Raw genomic sequence first — 21,828 nt, 5'->3', positions numbered from 1 at the left:
TGGGAGATGATCTATAATGAAATGAAAAAGGTATTTAAATATACCTTCCTGAAGAAACCAGAGGCCTTTCTTTTGGGCATGGTCGGCCAATTGGTGCCAAAGAAGGATAGAACTTTCTTTATGTATGCAACAGCAGCAAGAATACTTATTGCAAAGTATTGGAAGACACAAGATTTACCCACCCTGGAAGAGTGGCAGATGAAGGTGATGGACTATATGGAATTGGCAGAAAGGACTGGCAGAATCCGAGACCAGGGAGAAGAGTTGGTGGAAGAAGATTGGAAGAAATTTAAAGACTACTTGCAGAAATACTGTAAAATTAATGAATGTTAAAATGATGTTGGATTGAAAATAAGTGGTATTGGTAACAAGGTTAATAAGAATATGCAAATATGGATTGATAATGGATGAAAATGCATAGTTATAATAGGTTAAGATATAGAGTTAAGATAAATGAAAGAGGGCAAGGATTTGCTGAATTGATTATGTAAATGGGAATACAAAAAGGGGAGGTGTGAGGAGGTCAAGGAAACAAGCAAATGAACTTAAAGATATTGAAAAATGGATTTATTTTTTTATTTTTTTCTTAGCTATTTGTTTTTTGTATTTCCCCCCTCTCTTCTATGTTTTCTTTTTAGTATGTTAATTTCTGTTTTAATTCCTTTTATTCTGTAAACCTATGTTTTTTGTAAAACGCTAATAAATATCTTATAAAAAAAAAAGAAAGAAAAAGAAAAATCGGGAACAGACTATGTCCGCCACCCAGATGTCCCCCTGGACTCAGGCACGGGCACAACCCCCTCTCAGGGGTTGACCAAACCATTTGAGTCCCTGGATTCCTTTAACGGAATACCTTTCACATAGGGCTGGCGAGAGCGTTCTCCCATCCCTATCACATGAACCAGAGCCCATCCGCAACCTTACAAGTTGTGACGATTTGCTATGCGGCAGACGAAACCCTAATGGCAACAGCCAATCAGCCAAGTGGGGAAATTCCTACCATGCCCCTGTCCCAATGACACACGATGGCATAGCAAGGTCAAGCACGCAAGCCCTAAAAGTAAGGAGAGGTGGGCAGGTGTTCCGAATGCATGCACCAAAAGAGGAAGCTCTGGGTCACGTGCATGGGTATGTATAGGTCCCTCGATCCGTTTGGACTGCACCCCATTGGCCAGATGGAACTCAACATCGAGGGACCTACTGATCAGGTATTGTGGCTGAACAATCTTACCCACCCACAACACCAGGTCTCACCGCAACACGTGCCCTCTTTGAGGGAGGACACGATTTCTGGCAAAATACATGACAGGGTTGGGATCATTTTTTCCCCATCTGGTACTGAAGTGACTTCAAAACAATCCATTACAATCTGTTGCAGCCTAGCAGGATGGCCCCTCTAGAATTTGTCCTGCACGCACGCACACACAAACAAATTTGCAAATGTGCCTGTGCTTGGCTACCCGGAGCTTAAATATATGACCTTTCACACACCCTTTCAAACACATGCATTTGGAGAGGATCCCTAAACTTGGGAGGGGGAGAGAGAGAGAGAGAGAGAGAGAGAGAGAGAGAGAGAGAGAGAGAGAGAACCTGAAATACAAAACTGTATCAATACAGGACTTAGCATTTTCCACTGGCATATGGGACAATCTTGTATCATACAGGACAGGTGGCAACCCTAAGTTTGGTTGATAATTTTAATACCTAGGCAGATTTGTGCTGGAGGAGGTAGCCCTTGAGGTATCCAGGTCCTAAGCCATTTAAAGTGTTATAAAGTAAAAACCAACAACATGAATTAGGACTAGAAACAAGACTGGGAGCCAGTGCAGGTGGTTTCAAGGCTAGACAGAAGCATAAAATATATCCAGTCCTTAAAAGGTAAAGGACCCCTGATAGTTAAGTCCAGTCGCAGACTACTCTGGGGTTGTTCCGCTCATCTTGCTTTCAGGCCAAGGGAGCCAGCGTTTGTCCACAGACAGGTATCCGGGTCATGTGGTCAGCATGACAAAACCACTTCTGGCACAACGGAACACAATGACGGAAACCAGAGTGCATGGAAACACAGTTTACCTTCCCACTGCAGTGGTACCTACTTATCTACTTGCACTGGTGTGCTTTCAAACTGCTAGGTTGGCAGGAGCTGGGGCAGAGCAACTGGGGCTCACCCCATTGCAGGGATTCGAACCGCCAACCTTCTGATCAGCAAGCCCAAGAGGCTCAGTGGTTTAGACCACAGCGCCACCCGTGTCCCCCTATCCAGTCCTTAGTTCCAGTATTTTGTACTCCCTTGTAATTTCCAAACTGCCTTCAGAAAACAGCCTAGGATACTGCACACTTCAACGCTTTGAACATAAAGTTACAAGGGCATTAATGCATTATGATGCATTAGCCTAAGCTGGTGCTTCATGCCACCAATACTACTTGGGCCTCCAAAGACAAGCACCCCAGAGAACACACCTATTCCTTTAAAGAGGGGGATAAAAGCCCACCCAAAAGAGGCCCAATGGCATCGCCCAGACGGAACAAATAAATGATAACCACTGAACAAGCTCAACATCAACAACACTTCCATTGTACACAGTAGGATTACCTGAGACTGAACACTCTGCAGGAAATACTTGGACCAGCAAGTATTAAATGTCAATTTTTGAGAAAGGAGAGTGTGCTGGACGACGTACGGTGCCTTTGAAACAGGCTGTTTATTTAACAGATGTATATGATGAGCAGATAGGAAGCAAGCATTAGGTCCTAGGACACCAGTATTCTGACAAGCTGCTCCTTCCAGTCAGAAACATATCTTGGCAAGCTCTTTTCCCCCCACCCCACATTCAAGACAGAAAAAACTTCTTTGTTTGCAGAAAGCACCAGTGCAAAACCCATCCAGAAAGAGCATCAGCTTAGACTAGCTGTTGTCCAATTGTCCACTAGTAGGCCGAACAAAAACACATTTAGCATAATTAAGGAGCATATTTAAAATATGAATTTTTACAATCTAAGCTTCTTCTATGTCATTGGCCTATGGGAAATTGACTGGGTTATTTTTGTTATGGCAGTGTGTTCAACATCTGGACACAAGGTGAAGGGAATCTGAAAGCTTTTTATCACTCAGGAAGGAATACCACAGATGGAACATCTTTAAATAACTTTTTACAGCTCCCTAGAACTCTCCTTGGGCTTTTGGCTGGGACAAGGGCACCTGAAATCACGGCATAGTCTCATGCCTAGTAAACATTCTCCCAAACTGGGCAATTCTTAGCATGCTCAGACAGATTGGGGTTTGGTGGGGTTTTTTGCACAAATCACGCTACCAGAACTTTCAGCAATGGAAACAACTGCCTAAGAGTCCACCCTGCAAAAACTACTCTCCAGAGCCCACTGCCAAGTTATGAGAACAGTCTGACACAGACAGAGGCAGATCTGAAGGTCATTCCAAACACCAAGTTGCTAAAACAATCACATTGAGAGAGTAGCTTCTCATGCAGAGGTGTGCATGCTATTTTGTTGCCTTGGTTTTCACTATTATCAACAATTCCTTGTGGATTTGCTGGGAGTTGTTTCCATTTGTCAGAAATATGGACCCCAAATGGTCTGCAAACCAAGGCTAGCTGACAAACCTAACGCTGAACAGTAATCAGCGCCAGAGAACTGCAGCTACCAGGCTGCTCCAGCTGCACACAGATCTCAGACTGTGAGCAATTAATCCCAGAAGGGAAAAGGCATGAGTGAAATCATTGGACTCTAATTGCATTACAAAAAAAAAAAAAAGACAAACGAGGAGTGGCAGAGGAAAAACAGTGTTTTGTTTCATCTTAAGAAGCCTGCAAGATGCAAATCCTTTTCGAGAATCTTTCTTTCAAAGGCTTCATTTCTCCACCGAATACAGTGGTACCTCGCAAGACGAATGCCTCGCAAGACAAAAAACTCGCTAGACGAAAGGTTTTTCCGTTTTCGATTTGCCTCGCAAGACAAATTTCCCCTATGGGCTTGCTTCGCAAGACGAAAACGTCTCGCGACTTTGTTTTCTTTGTCTAAAAACAAAGACATGTTTTGTTTATAAAGTTAATTTATTTTCCCTTCAATTTTTGAACTGCTCTTTGCAGTATGTGTGACTTTAAAGAGCAGTTAATAAACTGTTGTTGTACCAAATTTGGCTTTGTTTGGACTTTTTTTGACCATAGGAACGCATTAATTGATTTTCAATGCATTCCTATGGGATTTCGTGCTTCGCAAGACGAAAAATTCGCTAGACGACAAAAATTGCGGAACGAATTAATTTCGTCTTGCGGGGCACCACTGTATATTGGATACCAGACTGATTTTGGCAAAATCTTTTGCCATAAAGGGACTGCAAAGATACACTTTAATGACAATAACTCTATCATAATTTACTATGCTAACCAGCCACCTGGTGCATGGAAGGCTTCTGCCAGAAACCCAAAAAATCCAAATTTGCCCATTTGTGAAAATACAAACTTCTAGGTCCCAAGGGAGATAGGAGCATCTAATAATAATAATAATAATATCTTTATTGTCATTGCCCCCTCTCGGGGACAACGAAATTACTTAGTGTCCATCAAAGACATGGAGGCTGGAAAGGGGTTTCAACAACCATTGCATGGGCTATTTGTCTCTTAACAGCACCCTCACCTTGATACCAGCTGCAGAGAACAAAGAATGCACACGATACAATAATACACATGATACATATCTTACACATTTATTAATTCATCCCATCTATCCTTGCCATTCTTATATACTTGCTTTCAAGCCCTGGGACAGGGATCTGTCTATTTGGATGGTGCATAAGTAACAGTAAAGAAACATCTCTTGCCTGAGGGGTCATTCCACACCAGAAGTTAGAGTAGAGAGCACGAGATTCAAGCATTGGCGCCACAATGGTCTTATTTTCTGCTATCATGAGATTCAGAACTTCTGGGTTTGTCAGAAAATTATCAGCATCTATGAACTAGGAAAAGGGATTAAAAATAAAAGCATGTGAGGTTTTGTGTGACTGGATCTGAAGAGTGTCTCTAATGTTCACAAACAAGACTTGGTTAAGAGCATTAGCTATCTTGAGTTCTTGCAATGTTGCAAAATAAACAAAATAAGCAGACTTCCATCACATATCCATCAGCATTAAGCTAACATTTACCTTGTACTGAAGCCAACGGCAAATATTGGTCAACTTTGTAACTACTACTTTGCACATACCAAAAAGTGGTGATATTTAGTAAGGCACTTGCATCGCTGAATTGAAATGAAGCCTCTGGACGTGTGAGACACAATCAACAAGAACAGAAACCCACAAGCACTTCACAGTGGGCCCAGCAAACTAGTCCACAATGGAGACATTAGAGCAGGGATAAGAAATTTGTAACCCTCAGGAAGTTGTTTGACTACAACTCCCATCATCCTTGACTTTTGCCTATGCTCACTGAGGCTGATGGGTGTGGGAGTCCAATATCATCTGGAGGGCCATAGGCTTTCCATATCCTGCATTAGAGGGAAAGGGCTTAACTAGAACAAACCACCTCACATTTGGAAGGAGAGGCAAGGGGGCTTGCAGGCGGAACTGCTGTTTGGTTGGCATCCCTTTATCTCAACAGACACCCAAGTGCACCTCTGGGGTGAAGTCAAACTGCTGTGTTAGCAGCACCGGTGACCTTCCATGGTGTGCAAGCCCGGGCAGCGTGTATGGGGGTCTAGGGCTGCCCAGATGACAAGACCCCTCTCTTGGCCTCACTGATGGGGGCCAAAGGAAAGCACAGCAATACGTTTGGCACCAGCTTGACTGCATGGCAAAGCTTAACCCCTGGAAAAGTGGGAGGTGCATAAATCAGCATGGTGGTTTTTCGGCTACAGTGGCAGCGTTCAAATATGTGAAACACCCTGGAGTCATTCCTGGGTGCCTCAGCATGTCAACCATTGAGGTGTCAAGAGCATTCATTAACATGAGGCAAATATGGTTAGACAAGAATTACCGGTAATTTTGTTGCATATGTATGAACAAAGCAACACAGTGCTCTGGTGGTGGGTGGCAAAACAAGTTCTGAGAATCCACTCATCAACTACATCACATGTGGGACTTTGGGTCCTCCAGATGTTGTTGGGACTTTAACTCCCATGAGCCCCAGTGAGCATGGCCAGTGGTTAGAGATAATGGGAGTTGTAGTCCATCACCTAGCAGATGTTCCTGATCACACAAATACTTGTGGAAATAGGTGCAGGAATCTGGGCCAAAGTTATTTATCCTTTCCCAGTCCTACAAAGCTGTGTTTAGAGGTGACCAGTACAGGAGTCAGGACTCCAGTGGTCAGTGAAGGTAAATAGTTACCTTGCATATCCCAGCACATCTGGGGAGGAAATTATGTAGCACTGTAAGACAACCAATGTTACTTTTCCAGTTTCCTTCTTTACAAAGCTCAGAAACAGAATGCGTCTCTGAAATGCCCAGCATGCAAATCAAGGGAAGGAAGGAAGCCTAACCAGCCAGAACTTTAATTCTTATTTTACCATGATGTAATCAGACCACTTTTCCTTGGCAGTTCTCAGAGCAGTGTGCCTCAGTTTCATCACATGGGTAAACCTGGAGTTTGGCCAGTGTTTGGGCCCAATTTCCTCCGGGTAAGACCTACAAAACAAAGAACAAAAAGGGAAAACATGCAGCCCTCTTGTCCTGTTAAATGCTGCGCAGCTCCTGCAGGATCGCTGGGTATTATTTCTCTCCTGACTTTGGTGTTTTAATTAAAAACTGAAAGGGGGGGGGGGAGAAGCAAATTCACTAAGTCACCTCAAGTGCTCCAAAAATGTAAGGGTAAAGAAAGGACGTTTCAGAGCAAAGAAAACACTCTCCAAATTTATTCCTGGAGTGTGTCCCCAGGACACAGGGGAGCATACACCATCACTGAGCTTCCTGCCCAACATGAGTGCTGTGAATTAAATAGAACTTGGGGGGGGCACACCCAACAGCTCTTTTCCCACCTCAGCTTTGAAAAAGATAGCATTTAGCCAAATTAAATTGCTTCTGGAATTTGCTATCACAAGTATGTGAAGAAGCCTTTTAAATAGCTTTAGAAAGGATTAGAACATTTCATGCTATTTCCCTGAATATGCTTAACTTTGTTACACGTGATTTTACTGGAAAAACCCAGCATTCGAATACTTACTGAGGGTCCCCCATGGGCCTCCACTCCACATAGTGATACAGTTTCTGTACGTTCTTCAGCCACTCCCTCAGGATTTCTGTTGTGTTGTCAACATTGTGGTCAGTAGCTACCCTAAAGGAGGAACAGTGAATGTGCAGAGGGATTACTAAACATTCACCACCTTTTGGTCAAACAAAATCTTGAAGAGGCATGTGTTCACAGGTAACAACAGCCTCCCTGCCAATGCTTCATAGATGCATGTTCAAACAGAGCACAGAATCCATTTTGGGTCTGAAACATTCACACAAATTCCCACCATTGGCATCTTAAAACAATACTGAATAGGCATTGAGTGATATTGTTCTTCAGGTCAACTTCAGCAACAGAGATGGAGTGGTCTGGGATTGCAAGGGGCTTAAAGACCTATCACTACTTCTGCAGCAAGGTCCCAAGCCCCCAGCCTCTCAGCTCAAAAAAGGGGAGTGTTTTAGCCAATTAGAAGTCTTTTTACTCTTAGGAGCCAATCAGAATGAAAAGAGATGACAACCATTGAGGATTGACTCCTATGGTCATTCTGGAGAAGGGGCATGTGAAAAACACAGATGATGATTTGTTCTGTATGTTCCAAAGCTCACTTTCAAGAGAATGGTGTGCACGTTCTGTTATGCACAATGGAACTTCAAGAAAAAATCTGACCATGTTGTTGGCATCTGTCTGTCTCAAGAGACAATGGAGTGCGTCCCTAGGGGTGAAGTCAAACGGCATGAGAATCACAGTGCCTGCTGTGACCAGTAACTCGTAACTGCTGTTTCCCACATAGTTTTTGTTGTGTTAGCTTCACCAAAGTGACTTTCCCAGGGCACAAGCCTGGGCAATGTGTATGGGCCTGCTCAGATGACAAGACTAATTTGGTCAAAAGGAAAGCAGGTAAGTGGCCATTTGGCACCAGCTTGGCTGCAGGGGTTGCCGGAAGGAGGTGTACAAGGCACCATCATCTTAGGGACTCCACTTAATGTAGGATTTCCTCCTCAGCCTTTTCTTCTCCCAAAGATGTCCCATAAGGCAGTGGATAATTTGCCCATCTACATCATGGGAAATAGATCTAGCTGAAAAGCAGCAAAAGAAGATCTGCATTGATTACTGCAATGCATTCCTCATTGTTATTCTTGTATAATCTTAAATGGTTCTGACTTTCCTTAAGGGACCCCACACTTCTGAATTTGCCACTATACTACTATGTAGCCAAGGGCACACATTCAAGCTTAATTAAAATACGACAAAAATCAGAACAAAGGAGGCTAAGCTTTAGCTCAGGCACAGGCAAACTCGGCCCTCCAGACGTTTTGGGACTACAACTCCCATCATCCCTGACCACTGGTCCTGTTAGGTGGGGATGATGGGAGTTGTAGTCCCAAAACGTCTGGAGGGCCGAGTTTGCCTATGCCTGCTTTAGCTAAACAGGCTGCAAAGATACTTCCAAATGCAATTATTTTAATAGCTCCTTCTATATATATTGCTTTGTGCTACAAAGACTGTGTGGGCTGCATTGATAATGTCCATCTGTGAGATTCAGAAAGGATACGGAATGTGAGTGATTTTCTAAACCTCACAAGGCAGCATTTTTTGCAGCTTCTTCATTAGAAGACAGGCTGACACACATCCAGGCCTGTCATTGCTGCTGGGCAATGTCTGTATGCACTGCAAGGGGAGAGAGGGTTGTGAATAGACCACGACTCACTGTAATTTCACTGTCTGAAATGACAGAGGAGAAAGTGTTTGCCTGCAGTCACTTTGCTCCATGTGCATATATCTGGAAACTATGCACCTGCGCAACTAAACAAACAAATACTTCCGTACTTCTACGAAGCAAGATGGTCCCCTCAAGAAGAGTCCCTGACCTTTTCCATTGTCCATATACTCTGAAGCCACCTTTTCAGTTACAGCACCTTGGGGAATATTCCATTCCAGCCCTACTCAGAGTAAAGGAGTTAATAAACATGACTAACTTAAATTCATTGTCCAATAGGCCTACATAATTGACTGAATCCCCAAACTCTAAAACACTCCCTAGAGTGTTTTATCTGGCATGGAGGCTGTCGTCATTTGGGTGCCAGGTGAAAACATCTCTTAAAAAAAAAAAAAGTCAAGCGTTTAGATGGAGTTTTTAATGCTACTTTTATCTTTTTTGTTTTGCCCTGCTCTTGTGTGTTGATTGCTGTTTGATGCTTTAAATCTTGCTAGCCCATCAGACAGTTTATGATACCTGGAGTGGTATAGAAATTTCAAATTAAACTAAACACAGAGAACTCTACACCAAATTATTTACAACCCATAAAAATTTTGTCACTGACTTTGGATAGCTTGGCACAAACACATTTGGGCATTTCCTCCTGCATGGCAGTGAATGCATGCACTTTTAATGGCACCAGGATGAGGCCATTGTATATACAGATAGGTGCTTGAGCCAAAACTCACTCAGAGATGAAAAGGAGGAGGGAGATCCTTCAAAATTATTAAGCTACTTTCACAGCAGACAGATGGCTAAAATCTGGTACACTCTGGTCACTGTACCCACCTAAATTCCACTCATGGTAAATCCACATAGATTAATGGACAGAATTTAGTATTGTCCATTTATTTCAGTGGAGTACTTTCGGTCATGCTCTAAGTATGACTAATGCTGGATACAACCCTCAGTTCACTACATGCTTATCAAAATAAGTTATTCATGGCACAATCCTGTATATATTTACTTAGGGGAGAAATTTGATACAATTCACATTTAAAGGTGAGATTACCCAATTCACACTTTCCAGAACAATATGCAAACCAAAATTCGGTTAGCCTTCAAGTCATACACCTTTGAATTTTGCAATGCAGTTTTCTAGTCAAGCTACATTTTTAAAAATGCACATGCAGGGTAAAGTAATTCACAAAGTAATGCGGAGAACTGAGTGTAAGACTGGGAAATATAAGAAACAAAGAAATCAAAACTGGCAGATTCACCTATCCTTATTTGCAAGTGAGTCTCATTGAATCCAGTGGTACTTGCCTCTGGGAAAGTATGCCTCAAACTCTTATACTCGGGAGAATGACAAAACTATTTAGCCAGTAGCAATCAATTTCAAAAATATATATCACCCCATTCAAGTTTGTTACATTGGCCAAGCTAGCTCTATTCTTTATGTATTGAATTTATAAAACAAAGGGTTTTCTGTGTTGCCTCACTTTACTTTATGGGAAACCAAACATAACAATGAAGGAGCTTTGAGACAATAGAACTTGCTTCTCCCAGTTAAACACCCAACAGAGCAGAGAAGGCTTCCTTATTTGACTGGATGAGACATAATGAAAGGAAACAGCTTACAAGAGCCATTTTCACTGAATGGGTTACCCAAAATGAACGCAAGGCGTACACAAATAGTCTCTTCATGGAGAGTCAGAATGAGCAGAGGTCATTTCTGATGTTATGTGAAAATGCGAGGATGGCCAGGGTGACAAGAATCTTCCTGTTGTGTATTTCCACCCCAGGTGGCCGGCAGATAGCCAGGCTTGGCCGACAAGCGCCCTGGAGGGGGGTGTGTGTGCAAAGAATGTTGTGCTGTGTGGGCTTTCTCTAACCTTGCCCATCTGACAGCAGCATGTTTAGAGTTTCGAATCGCATGTGTTATCAGGGAGAGATGAACACATGCTGAACCAGTGACTCAGCATTGGCTCATAACTGGAAGATGGGTGTAAAGCTCTTCATTTCCCCACTATCCACGGCCCACTAATATGGGTTCTTCTAGTGGGGTTTCAAATGCAGAAGACAGGAGCGCCTGGCGTGCTCTGGTCCAGGGGGTCACGAAGTCGGACATGACTAGACGACTAAACAACTGGAAGCATGCCACACAAGAGGACAAGTAGTTAGGCACAAGATTTCAGCCCCAAAAGGGCTTTTAAAACTGAGGAAAAAACAGCATTTTCTTTGTTTCAATTCATGTTTTGGATCCTCATTTCCAGTGCTTTTTTTCTAGAAAAAAGTGCCAGAACTCACCAAGATCCTCTTCCTCCCTTTCTCTCTCTCTCTCTTGTCTTGCTTGCCTTGTCTGCTTTTCACACCCACCCAGAATCCCACCCGCCCCTCCTCGTCCCTCCAGCCACACCTGCGCTCACCTCTAAGGCTTCCCCAGCCACAGAATGGGGCTGCTGCTTCCTCCCCCCTTTCTCTCTCTCCCCACAGACATGGAAAGAGTGAGCAGAGACAAAAGGGAAGTGGCGCTCAGGCTCAGCCGGCCGCTCACAGCACCGTGAGGCAGCGGCATGGCCGCACATCCATGGGGAGAGCCGAGGAGGGAGGATGCAACCTTCGGACTGAGAGGGCCTCCTTCTCCTCACCACTTCAGCCTCCTGCTGTTCACAGCCCCTCTTTTAGCCACGATGGCTTTCTTGCTCTCCCCACCCTCCATTTAGCTTATTGCTGGATTTGAAAAGAGAAAGAAGTGCCCATACTCCGTACCATTGAGTACCACCAGGATAAAGCACTGCACGTTACTGTAAAGATACATGTGAACAATGGATTCAGTGTCCATGGGTTAAATTGCCTCATGTGGCAATCTCAAAACTCTTTTGAAAACTCTTTGTTGAAATGCACTATGTGAATAATAATAATAATAATAATAATAATAATAATAATAATAATATATGTATACTCCGCCCATCTGGCTGGGTTTTACCAGCCACTCTAGGTGGCTTCCAGCAAAATATTAAAATACAACAATTCATCAAATATTAAAAGCTTCCCTAAGCATACGATGTATATAGCCACACAAACATTTTTAAAACTCTTGCAACACCAAATGGGTTTTGCTGCCCATACACACAGTTGCGCTATTCCACATTTACTCGTTGAACTGCTACCCTTCTCCTTAACAAAACACGCCCCCCCCCCCCACAAGTTACAAGGATCAGAGAGTCTATGTCCGAGACATACACACATCAAACCCTTAAAGCACATCGGAAGCCGCTTTCCACCTCCAGAGAATTCTGGCCACTGTGGTCTGTTAAGAGTGGCTGGGAATTCTGTGAGGGGTAAATGATGGCGCCCAAAATTCTTTGAGAGGGAAGAGCGTGTTTTAAATGTACAGTTTATATGAAGCCTTACATGCTGCAACCGACAACCGAGATTTAGACATCTAGCCAAAACATTTACGCTATCAGAACCAGAACATTCTGCTGCAGCAAACATGGCTATCTGCCTCTTCGACCAAAGAACTAACGGTTGTGTATTCAACAGAGTTTAGATCTAGATAATTCTTAGCAACCCAGCCAGAAAGTTAACTAAAAAGTTCCATCAACTTTCTCCCCTTTTATATTCCTGTTTTGAGCTTCTACTTCATTGCTGTTTATTTACTTTGACCCTGGTGTCAGGGGAGGGAAGAGCAGTCTATTTTGCCAGTTTTCATCCTTGAAGGAAAATTACCAAAACTTCCTACTAAAGGGAACACCGTGTGCCTTCTGCCACAGTGTGGTCCACGGAGCAGAAGCAGAGAAACACTCCCCCTAACACAAACACCAATGTGTTTTCCCCACTCCACACCCCAACTTAATAGTCATTAATCATCACTCATGTAAGTTGGAAGGGTTGAGGGATGGACTCAGGTGAAAATCCCCACACCCCTTATTCTAGATAGAGAGAAAGGGAAAGAAAGGAGCAAGTGTACATATCTACACAACATAAATTTATTTAAATAGTTGTTCCCTCTCCCCAAGGGAACAGTAGTTTTGGGTTAGGGTGGGGCTACTAATCCAACAGAGAAGTCTCACAATGTTCACCCTAACTGTTGTGCCCCATAGTGTGAGACCCACTTCAGGGTGGTGTGAATAATGAGCAAGACTAGACATATGGGTCTCTGGCTGTGTACATACTAGACCTTTAAAACACAGGCTTTTACTCAAAGAATTCTGGGCGCTACAAAGAACACTGGATATTGCAATTCCCAGAATTACTTGGAGATTGATAGCAATGAAAGTTAAAATTGCTATGTACACCACTTTGAGTTCCTTGAGGAACAAGTGGAATATAATTGTAACAACATATTAAATTATCAGACCTCCCCCATGCAGGAACAGGGCAATCGTGGTGAACAGACTCTTGTTGTGATAGCCCCCTGAAACAGATCTGCTCCAATTCCACCTTCTCTCCCAGATACCTTTGAAAACGGCTGGCAGCTGGACCAGGATACTGGAAGCCTAGGACAAGGTAAGGATGCCATTTGCGTGCCTCCCATCCTCCTGGCTAAGGATCTCCTGGCCTGGGCTGATGGAGGCGCGGTGCTGCTCTCTTGGAAGTGTTCTGAACGAGGCAGGACAAAGCCGGCTGCTTCCTCCGTAAACCAAAAGCACATGCAGCAGAGTATGAGAGGGTCATCAGACTACCTGGTTTTTTGCTTTGATTAAATGTGTGATTGTCAAGATGGCAAACTTGCTCTGCTCTCCCTTCACTGAGGGCTAGTGGTGGTGGAGAAAGGGAGAGGGAGTGCTGATAAAAATAAGAGAAGGAAATCTGTTCCACAATTACAGTCTAGAAAAATAGCATGCTGCTATATGCCTTCAGAGCCAGGTGTGCTGGGTCCTTTTCAAAGTGTAGCTTGTAAAGAGTATTCTGGGAGGAGGAAGAATCCCCACTGGGCATTTTCCGGTCCATCAAATCAGTCTTCAGGTATGTGAAATGTCAGTGAAGATTTTCTAAAATACTATGTTGATATTTCAATAAAATACCCATGACAAAAAGTATTCAAAACAGGATATCCCATCTTTCAACCATAGTTTGCAGAGCAGCTTGAAAATTAACATGTGCTAATAGGTCAAAGGTTCCTAGCGACAGTCAAGTCATTTGCATCAGTGCAACAGAGATAATATAATAAGCAACTATTACCAGTCCAGCTGCTACTAGGAAAATGTATGCTAAGTCTCTTCCTCCATTAACTGTTCCTATTTTATGTGTAGAACTATATATCATTAGCCTGTGTACACAGAGGAGCAACAGTTGAGCCCCAGGGCTCCCACTTCCCTGCTTAGCTCCTTATACCACATCATAATTCAAAACAGTAAAAGTTACAGAATTTTTCAAATCTGTGAACCGTGCAAATCATGCAGAAGTAAAGGTTACCTAGACATGCAATTTAAAAGTGTTGGACATATGTATACCAAGACTGCAGGCGGTGAGGCCTCAGTGTCCCTGCATCATGGATTTGGAGGGACTGTTCACAAATTCAGTTAGTCTCCTCTGTTCTGATGTCAGCTATATTCCTGTGGTGGAGCTTATTGGAAAATTACCTAGGGAGTGGACAAAGCACAGTGAGTTCTCTTTTGCCCATCTGCATTCCTAAACATGACTCTGCATTTTCCTCTTATGAAAGATACTCCTGTTTGGTGAATGGACTGAGAGAGAGAGAGAGAGAGAGAGAGAGAGAGAGAGAGATCTGTATGAGTTTGCACTGGCTGAGGCCACAGTTAGGAGATGGAAGAGGAGAAAGAACTTTAATACTATGACTGCTGAGGAACAGAGAATGTTGTGACTACATTGTGGCTTTAAGGAGCTTTTTTACCTCAGGATCCTGACATTCTTGTAGAAACAGGTTGCATTTGCAGAAAGCAAAACCTGTCAGGAATATTGTGGCTTCAGAAGAGAGAATGAAAATGCTTTCTACTTGGTGCGCAGGAGAATTCAGACACCACCTAATTTATCTAGAAGTGATCTGCTGATTTGGGAATGTGGGAAAGGGTAACGAAGAGTTGTAGAGTTGTACTCTACAGACTTCCTCTCTCCGAGAATTGTACAAGGGGAGTCCAGAGTGCGATTCACCCAACGAGCCCCGCCAGCGGAAGCCCACACAAGGAATGCCACCAGCACAGCACGAGGAGTCCTCTCCCCTCCCCACATGCCCTCATGTCCCCTGAGCTGGCTTTGGGGAGGGTCAGGAGAGCCCTCAGAACAGCCTCCAGAGGGTGAAGCAAACTGCTTAGAACTACATTCAATTCCTCCCTCATAATCTCAAGCAGAATTCTCAGCCTTCACACTACATATTTATTATAACTAGACAAATACCCAGCACCAGTTTACTGTTTCAGTAGAGCTTTCCCACCCTTCCTGGGGGCAGAGGTGAGAGCTGCTCATATAGATCAGTGGATAATTTGTAAATTAGTAAATTTGTAAATCCAAATTAGCATCAGCCCCACCTTTAACCTATAATGTTGTTGCAGGTCACCCCAACATCTGAGCAGTGCGAGATTCCAGGGATTCAAGACACTTACCCAGGTTTTGTGTTTCCTTTTGGAAATGTGACGCAGTGGAGACTGCGGTGTTTTTATGATATATGGTTTATTTAAACATATATGCAACCCGAGCCTGTGATGGAGGGGTTCACAGCATTAACACTTCAAAAGGGTCTTGTTTCTCCTGTAGCCACAGCCTTGGATTCAAGCAGAGATTCGGCCTGGTGCGCGCTCTCTCTCTCTGTCTCTCTCTCTCTGCTTTGCTTCTAGGTCGCACCACAGCTCTCCTTCAGACTCTGAGTTTCGTCCTTCTCACTATCTGTGTTTTGACCCATTTGCTATCTCACACAGAGCTCCCTTCCTTTGTTCTCTTAATGGCCCGTCACCCAGGCGATTGCCTCATCCGGAAGCTAGCCTGGCTTATATCTTAACACTTGCTGACTCCAGGGGTTCAGGAAGCTAGCCTGGCTTGATTAGATTTTTTTAACACTATTGATCCAGGGAGAAGAGGGGTCTAGCACCCACAAACTCATAGCACTATTAACAGGGTTATTGTACACTGCCTCAGATTAGCAAACTGCAATATGAGGATAACAATGCTGGAATGCAAGTGAGGCCAAGTGCCACTAGTAATCTTCTGAAGTTAATGGGGGTAGAGTAGGAAAATGGCTGAGAGCTCCCTCCAGCCAGCTTCCAGGAGACACCCACACCCAGTCTCTGTACAATGCATATTCCCAGCAGGCCACATGGAGAAGGCACACAGACTATCTATATATAGCTCTGCACACAAAATACCATATTGGCCTGAATATAAGCCTCACTTTCCCCCCAAATTCCAACCGTGAAAAATTAAAGAGTGGCCTATATTCGCGACCTTAAGGTATGCAGCCAGGAGCGCAGGGCAAACAGTGCCAGGAGCGTGGCAAAGCGCCACCCACCCCGTGCATAGTTCCCCATGCTCTCCCCCAAGGCCGGGAAGGGAGAGAGCCGGCAACACAGCGCAGCCCCCCCCCCCCCAGTATGCAGCCAGAAACAGTGAGGAAGGGAGCAGCTTATATGCAGGTATTTCCCCCCCTACCTCCAATTTAAAAGTGCGGCTTATATCCGGGCCAATACAGTAGGAATTGTTGATGGAGAAAGAGTGACTAAAGTGAAGAACAGCCCAGATCAGCCTCCAACCTCACTGGGTATCCATAGCCGGGTCAGGCTGGTGGCTCTTTTCTTAAAGAGAGAGAGGGCAGGGAACTTTGCACTTCTTACTGTGATAATGGAGTTGCTTGAATGCTCCCAAGATAATCAAGAGGTAAAACTAAACCTAGCATGCGGACTTGAGAGTCCGTGGCATCAAATCAAGAAAATCCAAGTAAGAAATGGTTGCCGGGCAGCTTTTAAGAGAGAACATCTGGTCCTTGGGGAGATTTCTTGCTGCGGAGTCCAGAGATCTAGTTGCACAGGTTTCTATGCAGCTCCCCAGATTAAAAAAGAGAACAGAAACTGCTCTCAAGTGTCATACAAAAGAACAGCATTGTTTGCTGTAATTGAACCAAGCTCAACTTTTCCTGGTTCATACCTTAAGCAGGTGGCACTGTGCACAGGAGTAAATTAAGTTGCAATCTGTTTTCAAGAAACCTGAGTTTGTCAAATGTTCCTCACTGTTCCCTTTCTTTAAAAAAAGATTAATTACATGCTGAATGCATCCCTTTGTCTCTTCTGATGGAAATCTGCTGTCACACATAGCACTATCTAAAATGACAACGATTAAAGTAGTAGGATAGTATGAATGAAAGAAGATTCCCAGGTGTAACAGATCGGCAGTGCAATCTTATACACATCTTCCCAAATGGAAGTCACACTGAGTTCAAGGCGGCTTACTTTCTGTGTGTGTGGGTGGGTGTGATTTCTGCCCTAAATGCAATGGTGTATCCCACTGTTACTTACTGTGCTTTAGCAACTACTTGCCAAATATCACAGCGCATGGGCGTAGCCAGGATTTTTGTTAGGGGGGACAGGACTTTTGTTAGTGGGAGCTGAACCACCATGATTGGTCAGTTAGTCAAGTATTTCTATTGTTTTACTTGATGGGGGGGAGATGCCCCGCCCCCCGTTGGCTACGCCCATGTCACAACCATACAGCAGTGAATGTGAAATTCAGCCACAACCATCTTGAAATCACTCTCTGATATACATCTCACTTTTAAGTTAAGAGCTGCAACAAAAAGGAGATCCAAACTGGACATTTCTTCTTCTTCATGGGAAACTAAAGAACCACACAAGAAAGGAATGGAAGAGATTAAGGCACTTGCTTTATTCCCAATGCTAGCAATTTGCCTTTTTTTAAAAAAAGCCTTCTTTCCAGCCTACTGCAGAAATTCAGTACAATTATATGAGGGCAGCCAAAATGTGAGCATGTGATGGATTCAAGTTACTGAACTGTAATGATCTCCTAAAAATTGCATCGGGGGAAGATGAAAGGTTGGCACATATACCTCGGGTTAAGTACTTAATTCATTCTGGAGGTCCGTTCTTAACCTGGAACTGTTCTTAACCTGAAGCACCACTTTAGCTAATGGGGCCTCCCGCTGCTGCCGTGCCGCTGGAGCACAATTTCTGTTCTCATCCTGAAGCAAAGTTCTTAACCCGAGGTACTATTTCTGGGTTAGCGGAGTCTGTAACCTGAAGTGTATGTAACCTGAAGTGTACGTAACCCGAGGTACCACTGTACCAGAAATTCCCAAAGTGTGTGTCAGGACAGAAGCCTTGATACATGCACAAGCATGTATTGAAAAAAATCTTACAGCGGTACCCTGGTTTGCAAAAAGTCTGGTTTGCATACGTTTCGGATGACAAACCCGTCAAACCCGGAAGTGCGTGTCCCGGTTTGCAAACTTTTTTTGGATTACAAACAAATTTTTTGGGAGGCCCCATTGGCGAAAGTGCGCCTTGGGTTACAACCTGTTTTGGTTTACAAATGGATTATGGTTGTAAACCAAGGTTCCACTGTACTTGCCCTTTTTATGTTCGGCAATAGTTAGCCTATTTTGCCATGTTTTTAAAAACTTTTTAAATCATGTGCTTCAGTGAGATAAAAAAGGAGCAGGGAAAAGAGGGGCAGCAGATCCAACTAATCGGATGTGTTTCAAGTTAATACAAGAGTCAAGTTGTTGCAGTACTTTTGCTCTGGGGAGGAATGTCTGCCATATCCTGCAAGTCAAGCTGCAACTCTGGTCACAAACGGGCAACCAGACAGAAGAGGAGGTTCATAGCAGGGCACATGGAGCACATGGAGCACTATGATTTGGAAGGACAAAGAGTGTGTGATTACTTCTGACCATCAGAAAGTCACATGCTAGGCTACGAGTTTTCTTGCCTTAGTATCAATGTTAGAAATTGATATATGAAAGCTAGGAGCTAAAGGGCACCTTAAACCAAGGTTATGGGCACAACAACAGAATGTCTAGGTTCACTTTCTCATAACAATAGTACAAAGCTGAAAATGAATGAACTGCAGCTAAAATATTATGTTCATTTATCATATGGCCTTGTCCTTCCCCTGCCCACCCCCCTAATATTCTTAAGAGGGTCTCTTCTCCAGTCTTCAGAGAGTAGCTGAAAGTGGGGAGACAGAAAAAGGTCCTCCTTTCCTTCCACTCTGCAGTTTTAATCTGAAATCTTAGGTGCAGTATTGTGCCCAGAGATCAGAAACTGCTTGCGCTGATGAAATTCTGTACTGTATCTCAAAATGTGCCTAGAACAATGGGAGTTTCGAACGCTGCTTACATATACATGCATACATACTGCAAATGCTTTGCTAAGGTGACCAAAATATTGCATTCAGAAAAGGCTGAACTCAACGGCCTAGTCTAAATTATGCTAAATCTGCAAACCCTCTCTTGCGTCTACATAATTTATTCATAAGGGAAAGCAAGAAGTGCATGAGGCAAGAATTATAAAATAACTCCTGCTCCAGAGGGCAAGAACTGAACCAAAGGATTCAAGTTACAAGAAAGGAGAGTCCAATTAAACACCAGGAAGAACTTTCTAATGGTAAAAGCGGTTCAACAGTGGACTTCCTTGGAAGGTGGTGGACTAACAGGAGGCAGCACAAGCACTCCTGCTACTGCGACAGCCCCCCCCCCCCCGCCTCCTGCAGCCACCCCCCCCCATTAGCTTTGGAGGGTCTCCTACCTCCAGAACAGGAGGTAGACACTTAGTTGGAAGGGACCCTGAGGGTCATCTAGTCCAACCCCCCTGCAATGCAGGAAACTCAGCTCAAGCATCCATGACGGATGACCATCCCACCTCTGCTTAAAACCTTCCAGTGAACGGAGCTCTGGAATGGATCCCGTTCACAACCAGAGGTCCCACTGTATCTACCTTTCAATAAATGATTCTCAAACAAAATTTCTAATCTTCTTTGCCCTCACATAGTGTGTTCACCCACCTGATTTTATTGAAGGACATCCTTGAGTCTTCATGCATGGCGTTGCATTGAGGCATTATGGGCAGATCATATTGGCCACTACACCCATTCTGATTAAATGGCACATGGGCAAATGATGCAGAAGATGAAAATGATGCAGATGCGGTATTAAAACAATTCCACTGCCCCACCTCCTCCCCCTCCCCAAAAAAATGTAGAAGGAAACCATTGATGAAATTCACTCAAAGAAGTTTTAGAAGAGAGCCTATTTTCATATATTTTCTACCCAACCAGTATTTACACAAGCATTGTTTAAGGTCAGTGTTTATTTCTGGCATCAGTTGCGAGTTTTGATTTATTTTTCATTGCTCAGAAACATTGATCTTTGAGAACAGGGGAGGAAAAACGTGTAAAGGATTAAGTGTACTGTTCACATAGCACAGAGATACTAGGTCAAATAAAAAGCAAGATTACACACTGATCCACATCAATTGTTAACAGCTTTATTCATAAAAAGTGAGATAGTGGAATGCTTCAGGCTTAGTTACTTCTATTTTTATGGGGACATATTTATTTTCTGATAGCTGAGCTTTTACACCAAAATAGCTACTTTGTGCTGACACATCAACTTAGATATGCTAACAATTTAATACATTTTTAGCCTAGGAGGTTTGAGCTGATGGGAGGACTGCATGGTAAAGGTACCAGGGAAGAGAGGGAACCTACAGGAATAAAAATTAGGGCCATTGCAGATTTCAGATAGCATCTCTGTAAGTCTGCACCTCGTGAACTAAACTGGCCTATTTAAAAATAATAGTAATATAAAAATGATGTTATTTTCCAAGTGGGATCTGAAGTTCAATACTAGCCAAGTAGCAGGATTGGCCTGATTTGCCTGATATGATAAGCCAAACTATACTCACTGGGACCATGCAAATCTACAAGCTCACAGATAAGAGTTCATACATTCTGAAAGAATGGAGAGGAAACATGGCAGAAGAACAGCGGCAGAAATGATATAGATAACATAGAATAGCCTTCAACAATCTGCTGCCTGCCCTGAGTAGCGGTGGGGTCAGCTTTAATATGCAAGATCCATTTTCAGTCAATGATTAAAGTTTGCAACCCTGGTAGGACTTTTTTTTTTTTTTTTACTTTCAGTGATCAACAACTGAAAAAAATCAACACAGAAAGTGGGTTTGTGGGAGAGACAAGTAAGATGTTTTTAGAGAAGGTAAGGTTAGCTGTGCTTTGCGTCCTCAGACCCACCCAACCACAGATATCAGCCTGGTTTGGTAAATTCTAACCAGCAAACATCCCATCAAATAAAATTTCCACCTTAGGCACTTTAAACACACACACACCGGGGCGGGGGACTACAGGTTGCTCCCGACGTGTTTTTACAGATCCGGCAGCATGCAATGAAGTTCATAAATTTTGGGGAACAATGAGCATGGCCTGAAGGCAGACTTGTAAGAAAGATTTTATGAAATCCGTCTCAACAAGCACTTAGCAAGAGTGCAACATGTGTCCTAGAGTGACTGGGTTCTCGGTCTCAAGGGTTGTGCACACAGGGACACTGTGACTTGCACTTCTGCATTAGAGTCACGAGAGCCAAGAATTTAGTGGACACTGTGCCAGATCTGGACAGGAGACACTTTGGTTCAAATTTCCACTCAGCCATGAAGCGCAATGGGTGAATTTGGACTAGAAACCAAGAATGGATATAATGTCTCACAGCCCAATCATGAGTTGGCCATCAGGAGCACACATACTGCGCAGCACCTCTTTCCCCCATTTGTTTGGGTATTTCCTCTCTCTCTCGGGATAACTCTTGGAATAACTCTCTTGGGATACAGCCACAAAATAACCACTCACATCTGCACTAACTTTTATGGCAAATTAAATGATAGTTAACTCATACCACAGTTTGTAAGCTTTCTTCTAGCTATAGTGAGACTAAGGAAGCCTGTCAGGACTTCCTATTTGGGCCCAAAAGCCATTCTG

The 21,828-nt window shown here is 43.5% G+C and overlaps 1 protein-coding gene across 2 annotated transcripts in view; it reads right to left on the bottom strand.

The window, feature by feature from the left end:
* The window catches only part of COLGALT2 (collagen beta(1-O)galactosyltransferase 2), a 66,134-nt gene that overhangs the window by 25,173 nt on the left and 19,133 nt on the right, over nucleotides 1–21,828 (bottom strand). For both annotated transcript variants that reach the window (XM_028732211.2, XM_028732213.2), the window contains exons 2-4: nucleotides 7,167–7,277; nucleotides 6,514–6,631; nucleotides 4,832–4,966 (exon numbers count right to left, since the gene is read on the bottom strand). In XM_028732211.2, the coding sequence (XP_028588044.2) occupies nucleotides 4,832–4,966; nucleotides 6,514–6,631; nucleotides 7,167–7,277 (364 nt within the window). The remainder of the gene's footprint in view (nucleotides 1–4,831; nucleotides 4,967–6,513; nucleotides 6,632–7,166; nucleotides 7,278–21,828) is intronic.

The sequence above is a fragment of the Podarcis muralis genome, chromosome 5 (assembly GCF_964188315.1).
Source record: "Podarcis muralis chromosome 5, rPodMur119.hap1.1, whole genome shotgun sequence".
In the NCBI taxonomy this organism is placed as follows: domain Eukaryota; kingdom Metazoa; phylum Chordata; class Lepidosauria; order Squamata; family Lacertidae; genus Podarcis; species Podarcis muralis.
This window is presented reverse-complemented; position numbering and strand designations above follow the sequence as displayed.